At 44.6% G+C, this 8,809-nt stretch overlaps 2 protein-coding genes across 2 annotated transcripts; one reads left to right on the forward strand and one right to left on the reverse strand.

Moving 5' to 3' along the window:
* Positions 1-299: 299 nt before the first annotated feature.
* RPL7A (ribosomal protein L7a) lies at positions 300-3,876 on the forward strand (the record flags this gene model as incomplete). Its single annotated transcript, XM_010080939.1, has 7 exons — positions 300-454; positions 907-1,056; positions 1,899-2,039; positions 2,402-2,481; positions 2,826-2,956; positions 3,380-3,449; positions 3,708-3,876. Coding segments are annotated over 7 exons (832 nt in total), but the record flags the coding sequence as incomplete, so codon positions are not given.
* A 1,073-nt stretch (positions 3,877-4,949) lies between these two features.
* SURF1 (surfeit 1) lies at positions 4,950-8,431 on the reverse strand (the record flags this gene model as incomplete). The annotated part of the gene is made up of 8 exons (XM_010080941.1): positions 4,950-5,056; positions 5,305-5,386; positions 5,830-5,992; positions 6,364-6,436; positions 6,732-6,923; positions 7,660-7,742; positions 8,099-8,226; positions 8,350-8,431. Coding segments are annotated over 8 exons (870 nt in total), but the record flags the coding sequence as incomplete, so codon positions are not given.
* Between the last annotated feature and the right edge of the window lie 378 nt (positions 8,432-8,809).

Here is an 8,809-nt window from a genome sequence, read left to right on the forward strand (position 1 = left end):
CGCGGCGTCTCCCGGCCCAGGCTCTGGGAGCGGGGCAGCCCGGCCAGACCGTAGCGTTGTTCCCGGTGCAGGGCGGATCTCGGGCCGGGGGCGATTGCTGTCTGCCCGAGGAGAGGAATAGGCGGCTTTAAATGGCGTCCCTCTCGGGGGGGTTCATAAACCTTTTAAAGTCAAATCGGAGGGTTTGCTCTCTCTGGGAGAGCAAGACTTGGCTGGGAGGCTGCCGGGCTGGTGAAATGCCTGGGAAAACGTGTTTCCAACGTGGACTGATAATGCCTCTAAGTATACAAGTGTTGAAGGCAAGAGAAGGAAGAGTGTATTTCTTACTTTCAGCCGAAAGGAAAGAAGGCCAAGGGCAAGAAGGTGGCACCGGCCCCTGCTGTAGTCAAGAAGCAGGAGGCCAAGAAGGTTGTCAATCCCCTCTTTGAGAAGAGGCCCAAAAACTTTGGCATTGGTGAGTAACTGGATATTTGGGCTACTTGCCCAAATGTTTGGTTTTTTTCTTTGTTTTATGGACAGATGTCTGAATTGTAAGTAACATATTGTAGTAAACCTGTAGGGTGGAGAGAGTGATGAAGGCAGTTGCCTCGCTGCCTGCCATTAAGAGTGGTCCTTCATTAGGTATATGAAGGTGGCTATGGACAATTTGCTGAATTTCCCGTATTGTATGGATTCATTATGTGATTCTGTTGTGATGAGTCTTGCCCTTTTGCATGTGGTGTGGTAAATCAATTCAGACTTCTGTAGTGCCATTTTTGTATGGTGTGCAGATGATGTGAAAGAATATTTGCTATCTGAGTGATAGTGCTGACATATCACCACCAAGATCTCTGATGCACTCCTGCCTATTCCAGGCTGTTGCTGTCTGGGTTTGGAACAGCTTTGAGTTAAAGTCTGTATTTTTAGGACAGGATATCCAGCCAAAGCGTGATCTCACACGTTTTGTGAAATGGCCACGCTACATCAGACTGCAGCGCCAGAGATCCATTCTTTACAAACGCTTGAAGGTGCCTCCTGCCATTAACCAGTTCACTCAGGCTTTGGACCGCCAGACAGGTAAGGATGCACCCCACAAAATTCTCTTTGACTTGAGTCATTAATAGTATATGCCTCAGAGAAGAGGAAAGAAACCAAAATGAGACTTAAAGGTAAGGTGGAGAGTATCTTTAGAAGCATTTTAGGAAGGCTTTAATAGTGATCGGGGTGATGTGAACAGCAAGCTGCTGTCTGAATTTACTGGCTTAAGTCTTGATAGCTGCTATGTACTTTGAAAAGGGAATAGAAAATACCAAAGCTCCTACTTAATGACCCAAACCCAGAGTTCTCTTAACTGTATGCTTCCACTGGAGTCCATTCTTCTAGCTTGATCTAGAACATGTAGGGTTCTTTTAACTGTGTAAACAGATAATTGAGAAGTCTGCCTGAGTGCAGGCTTTGGGGGGAAGCCAGCATCCTGCAAGCTGACATTGAAACAGGGGAAGAAAGAACTCCAGGGTCTTCTGTGAATGAGAAAATAGTCTTTTTTCCAGGTTACAGTGTCTGTGCAAGAAACTTTGGACCTGTGCAGAGTAACTCCCTTGTAGATGTTGCCAAACAAGTTGCTTGCTTTAAATGAGAAAGTACATCACCACCTTTAACCATAATTGATGTGGGGGTCCACAGGCATTTCCTCATCCAAACAGTGAAGGAGCTCTCATTGCGAACAGAGGTGCACATAAATATGAGCTCTGGAGGCACTCCGCTAGCTCCGCTCTTGCACTGTGCAAACAATGCTAATCTCTTGCCTAAATACACTTGATGACAACCACCAAGATTGCTGATGCACTGTGGTCTTTTTAAAACTAATGCTTAGATTTTCAGGTTATGCAGCTCACTAACTAGCAGATGTTCTCTTTCAGCTACGCAGCTTCTGAAGCTGGCTCACAAATATAGGCCAGAAAATAAGCAAGAGAAGAAGCAGAGGCTGCTGGCTCGTGCTGAGCAGAAAGCTGCAGGAAAGGGCGATGCACCAACTAAGCGGCCGCCGGTCCTCCGAGCAGGTAACTTTGTACGTGGACTTGGCTGCTTGCACATATGGGAGCGTGGTGCTTTGTTAGAGAGAAAACTGGCGAGTTGGTGCTCTGCTCCAGCCAAATGGGATTGGACAAGCTATTGCAATGATGTATGAATTTCTTCACCTGAGCTCAAAGTGAAGAGCAAAATAGACGAGCTTTTTAACCCTGAGCTTTAGCAAATTGTCCATGGAGTATCTTCTGTGTGCTACTGAATGGATGTGAAAAATTGTCATAACTTTCATAATGAAGCTGCACTATTGAATCTGAGCTGGTTGTAGGAGGCTTATATGAAAGCTCTGAAAATAAACTGAGCTGAATCAAAGCTTACCTATAACTTGCTTTTTCAGGTATTAACAGTGTCACAACTCTGGTAGAGAACAAGAAGGCTCAGCTTGTAGTTATTGCCCACGATGTAGACCCCATTGAGGTAAGCACGCTCACTGGTACATGTTACAGGCTACCTGGGTAACTTAACCTGAAGTTAGAACTGGGCTTAGGGTGAAAATGCATTTTAGGACAAATTTATTGTGTGAAAAGAGAATGCATAAAAAGACGCATTTACCATAACTGGAATACTTATGCATGTTCATGGTTGTGCTGCCATTACAATGAGGCTTGGCCCTTGCAATGATGTATGAATTTCTTCACCTGAATCAACAATGAAGAGCAAAACGAGCTTTTTAACACTGAGCAATTGCCACAGCCCAGGCTGATTTAACAAATAAAAAGATGTTTTCCGTCAGTTATACAGCACACTCTGTTTCTTTTCAGCTGGTGGTCTTCTTGCCAGCTCTGTGCCGCAAGATGGGAGTGCCATACTGCATCATCAAGGGCAAGGCCAGACTGGGGCGGCTGGTCCACAGGAAAACTTGCACTTCTGTTGCTTTCACCCAGGTTAACCCGTAAGTATTCTGTGTGCTGACTTGATTCTCTCTAGAGGGGAAAGGAAAGTGCCTGTAAGCACATAGGGCAGATGGGATAGCAAAGTGGGGTCTCTAAAGTAGTATAACTAAAATACTACCTCTGTAATGTCTAATGCAGATGTCCTTTTGTATGGAGAGCTCTAATCATATCCTTAAGATACAGATTTTTGATTTACCAAAGCAGATGGTTACTATAAAATACGTGGATGGAACTATTAACCTTACTCTGAGCAGTGCAGGTTCCTAAAGTATTGATGGTGGGTGTGGTTAACCCTTTGCAAATGATGCTTATGCTTAACCTGAAAAATCACGTTGCCACTATGAGCTCTTAAATCCTGAGGCAAAAGATGAATGGGAAATGTTAACTTGAGGCTCTAAAGGAACTGAAACTATCACCAACAGGGAGGATAAAGGAGCCCTTGCAAAGCTGGTGGAGGCTGTCAAGACCAACTACAATGACAGATACGATGAGGTAAGATTCTCCCTGCTGCTAGCCTTGTCTAACAGTTATAAACTGTTAACATCCCTAAAAGCTTCCCAGTGAAATGCAAGTTGAGACATAGTGACATCAGCTTTTATCTCTGCGCTGCCCCAAAACGTTGTTCATTGTTCATCCCCTAGTTGAGGGAGCTCTTCCCTGCATGCATAAAGGAGTAGGGTTGAGGAACATGATTAAATGACACAGTAAGAGACTGTATGAGGCATCTAACCTGTTCTCACTTCTTTGCAGATCCGTCGTCACTGGGGCGGTAACGTCTTGGGTCCAAAATCAGTGGCTCGCATTGCTAAGCTTGAAAAAGCCAAGGCTAAAGAACTGGCCACTAAGCTGGGCTAAAGATGTACTGGTTTGCTACCATGTTTTCTGTACATAAAAAGAATAAACCCCCAGGTGAAGTTTCGGTGGTCTCACTTAATGGGAGTGTTCCAGGCAGTGGGTCGCACATTAGCGTTTGTGTTATTTCTGTTTGCCTTCTGACAGATGTTTGAATAGTGCTGCACAGAAGCAGTTGCTTAGAGCAGGTTCTTGGAACCACTGCTGTTAACTGCTTGTCCTGTGCTGTAATTCCTCCCCGAACACATAGCCCCTCAAGAGCAGCTCAGGCACATGCTGTGTGATCATAAAGTTGAACAGGATGAGTAGGTCTGGCTTTAAGCCTAGCTTGCTCATGCAAATATATCTCATTGGAAATAGCTGTAGCTCATCTCTATTAGTACTTAGTCACAGTATGGGTGCTACTGGGTGTTACAGTACTTAACCAGGTGGGGATCTCCTCTGAGGAAGTCTGTCCTGGCTCTTTCAGGGCAGGAATGGTCAGTGAAGGCAGGCTGAAGGGGTGGGAGAAGAATCCAGACCTTGTCCTTCTGTTCTTTCCTGACTGCTGACTTGGTCTTGTGGCATTGTGGGAGGCTACTGGCCTTGGTAAGACTCCAGGTGAGGTAGCCATTTGTTATTTTTGCTAGCCCTCGTCATGCTCTTGCAATGAAAGTCACAGGCTGCGTTACCCAGTTAGACTTGAGTATGCGGAGTAACTTTTAATTGAAGTCTGTCACTGCTAAGATGTAAGATGCACATTGCAAGTCACAAGGCAAGCACCTGTAGGCCCCCTTTATTCTGATGTAAGTCCTGTGAACCACTCCTGAATTCAGGAATGACTACTAGCTATAAAAAAACATTCACAAAATCCCTTGCCCTCTTTTAGAAAATACAGCAGCGAAGAAGTTAAAACGGTGTAGCTTACAATCAACCACAATAGCAAAATTTATCCTTGAGATTCCTAGTGAAGCTGATCAACAGGCACTTCAGTGCTTCTGAGCAGCCAGCATTGCACTGGTAGGAGCTCAAAGTCTGCATCAGTTGCGTAAAGTCGATTTGCAGGTTGATAGCTGCACAAATTTACTGAATGTGTTGCCCTGAAATTCTGGGTGCTTCAGTTATTCAGGACTGACCAGAGTGCTGTCTTCTACAAAAGTCTGCTCCTGACTTGTGGTACAGAAGAGATCAGCCCTTCCCCTCACAGAGGTATCTTTTGTATAAATTTTCTGTACCACAAGAATGAAGTTGCAGCACATAAGCCATACCTATGAAAGAAAAAAATCATAATTTACGTTCTTTTCAAGATGGACTGGACCTCCTTAAGTCAGCAGCAGTGCATTAACAAACAATTATTTCAAATTGCTGTACAAATGTCACTTAGGTTAAAACTTTAGGCTTTTGTAGCTTAAGAGCTCATCCAGTCTCACTGGTGCAGGAGCAGGGATGCCAGGCAAAGCTTTACATTCCAAAGAAACACAGGGAAGGTCAGTCGGGCTCTGTCTGGGTAACTCACCAGGTGATGATGTACTGCATGTGCTCGTTCCGCAGGCTCACTCGGGTCTGGCCTCCGATGGGCCCCCCTGGGACTGTGCTTCCTAGAGGCACAACACAGGGCAGAGTTAAATCTGTAACCTGCACTGTGTGGAGCTGCCCTGGCTGTGAGGAACGGGATGAAGCTGGTAAGTGGTGCAGACACCTGGCTCCTCAGGCAGCGGTGTTCCCACATCACCAGCACAGCCAGAGCTGTGGGGCAGGCGGCCCTACAGCCAGGGGCTGGTTGTGCTCACGGCATTGAACACCACCTGCCTCTTCCCTTCCCAAGGGCTGCCCATCATCTTCAAAACTATACCTAGCAGAGTACACACAGAAAACAGAAAGATGCATTTCTTTGTAGACTCAATGCTCTTAAAGGTCTTTTCCAACCAAAATGATTCTATGTTTCTACCTTTCCAAGTGCCCAGGGGAGATAACTAACTGAACAGGAAGAGAGGCTGACTGATGTAAATTGGAGGTGGAATTGGGTTCCTCTGTGACTTACTGAAATCTGCGTCAATAAAGATGGGCTCAGCGCCGGTCACCTTTGCCATAGCCTCCAGGTCACGGTAGTGCCAGCGGTTTTTCTCAATGTTATTCTCAGGCACAAAAGGTTTCCGGGTTTCTGATAACCTCACCACCCCAGTGAGATCAATTTCATCTTCAATCTGAAGAGAAGTGCAGAGGAGAAAAAAAGTGATCTTTCAAGACTCGCTTCATGTTCTGGCTTACCAGGTCCTGGTAGAAAAATACAGCACTGGCAAGGTCTGATTAGAAATCAGCTGGTCGTGCCCTACAGTGAGGCAGGTCTGTAACACAGCAGGGAAAAAGGCAGATCAAAAGCATCTCCTTGTTTGTAAAAAAACATTATTAACAAAAAGGTGGGAAGAAAAGGTTTATCTTCTTTGAGAAGTGCAATGACTCTCATTTAAGTAACTTCCCAGGATGCTGAACAAAAGGCTACTACCTTCCTTGGTTTGACAGCAGTGCCTCTGGGCAATCCCAGGACAGAAAGCAGTATTCCCTGTATCCCCCTTACCTGTCCCTTCAGCCTGGTCTCCGGTTTCAGTTTCTTTTTGGGCACAAATCCTCGGTTGACTAAAATTGTGACCCTGGAGTTACATAAAGAAATATGGCTCATGAGTGAAAGAAAATTTGGTCTTGCTGCTGCCTAGAACTAAGTACCAAAGAAAGAAGGAACCCATATGTTTGGTGCCACTTTTTTTGTCATCTGAGTGCACGTTATAAGGGAATTCAAATAAAAATTAAAGTCCAGCCTCAGTGACCCAACAGACTGCAAGAGGTATGTTTAAGAGAGAAGGAGAGACGTATATAAACCCAAACACCATGATTCAGCTTTTCAAAACAGAAGTAAGCTGTGCATATGAACCATGGCTTTTGTCTTACCCTAGTTCTGTGCAGTAGAAAGGAGTAATGACATTGGCTCCATTTTCCGGGTGGGATGTCAGCCGCCCAGCTTCTCTGGCTTCTCGCGCAGGGTCCACAAGTGACCGTGGCAAAATATAGAGCTCCTTGGAGTGGTCGAAATGCCCTCGGACCTTCACAGGTCTGTACTCCAGTTCCTTCAATTCCATGGGACTGCAGGGAAGAAGATGAAAACAAGGTCATAGCTACAATAGGCAAATTAAATGAGAGGATTTTATCATGGGGTTCTTCTTTTCCCTCAATGGTTCACTCTAGGGCCAGCCAGCAAATACAAACAGAAGACAAACACCTCATGGAATAAGCAGCTAGCTTACTATTTTATTACTATCACGGTGGATCAAAACAAGATGATCATGAGTATCTAGAGAGCAGTTCTCTTCCATTATATTGGTAACCTAGCACAAATTCAATGACACACACTCCTGATCAGTGGGTAGATACGCTGCACGTACATCCAGCCAACAGGGAGCGTTTCCTTCCTATCCCAGACCATGAAATAGAACTGAACTGTTTTGACAGTTGTGCCATATGGCCAAGTGACCTTAAAAATCTCACATCTGACACAACTGCTCCACACTTGGGGCAGGGCCAAGTGCTCCTTCTCCAGGAGGATTACATACGGTATGAACTACATACCACATTCTCCTGAACAGAGATTCATCCTTTTACATACATTTAGAGTATCCTGTAGGGAAGTGTTCACTTATTGTCTTACTAAAAATAAGAAAATTAACGGGATGTCTAATTTGCTTCCATGTCCTGATTCCCACTGCATTCCTTCATTTTCATGCAGTTTAGTTTAGTACAAGCTCATGAGTGCAGGGACCGTAGCTAATATCCCCAGCACACTGCCAGTGCTCTGTAACATAAACTGTCTCAGCGTCCTTACTCTAATGTCAGAGGGATGGGCTCTGATGTAAGTCTTGATGCCAGTTGTGCAATCAAATCCAATTTCCACTTTCGTCGCTGAACCTGGAAGTACACAAACACAAAAGCAATTCCCTATGGTAGAACAGAGCAACGTAATAACCCCAGCAAGCCTTAAAATATTTGTCATAAATTTCTCCTCAGAGCTGGACTAAAACAGTAATTGGAGATACAGAAATGGAGGCTACTAACCTGAATTTGAAGAAATATCTATACTCAAACAGAAGTGTAAAAAATAAATATCTCTCCTTTAAAGACTTACAAATGGACACTTGGAAAACAGAAAGGTAAAATAACAGGAAATCTTTATGTGATTTGAACTAGATTAAACAGCCACAGATAGAAAAATCCGACAGCCCTCAGGTGCTCAACTCTTGAAGAAATGAAATATTTGTTCGCACCTGCCAAGTGCCAAGACAGAACGTGGTCAGAGGGACCAGCAGAAGGCCCCATTTGAGTACGATGTCCTCTCCAGATGCGTCAGCAGCTGTTGCAGAACTTCGTGGTCTGCAGAACCTCAAACAAACATCTAGAGAAAAACAGGATGAGAAATAGGATTTCTACAGGAGAGGAAATGCCAAATTACTGCAGAAATTACACCTCTTAGTGTAAGGTTGAAACAGGGCAGAAGCACAAGCAAATCTTTTCTTACCTTTAGTCTGCTGGACCAGGCCAGAACCTGCTTTAGTTAGGGGATACCCAAAAAATGTTCTTCTGATCAAGCAATGCGATACCTATGAAATAAGAAAGATCCTTTCTAGTGTGTCTGCTTTGTAAAATTTGTATCTACATGATATCAGTTACCTCAATGATTGCAATATATCATTGGGTAAACAAAATCTAAGTCTAATCTGAGCAACCACCTGTGAAACACTATGAGTTAGGTTATAATTAAAAGAAAAAATCAAATTCCAGTTACAGAGCTGACTACAGCACAGCAAATGATCTATCCCTTTCTGTCCACGCCATCACCAAACGCACACACCCTCTTAACTTGTTCTTGAAGTAACTGCCAGCCAGGCACCTGCCCTCCCCGCTTCCTCCCGCCGCCCCGCAGAGCCACAAGGACAGATTCAGTCTTTTTGCCACCGATTCCGCTCCCTTCCAGCGCT

The sequence above is a fragment of the Pterocles gutturalis genome, unplaced genomic scaffold, assembly GCF_000699245.1.
Source record: "Pterocles gutturalis isolate BGI_N339 unplaced genomic scaffold, ASM69924v1 Scaffold51604, whole genome shotgun sequence".
Classification (NCBI taxonomy): domain Eukaryota; kingdom Metazoa; phylum Chordata; class Aves; order Pterocliformes; family Pteroclidae; genus Pterocles; species Pterocles gutturalis.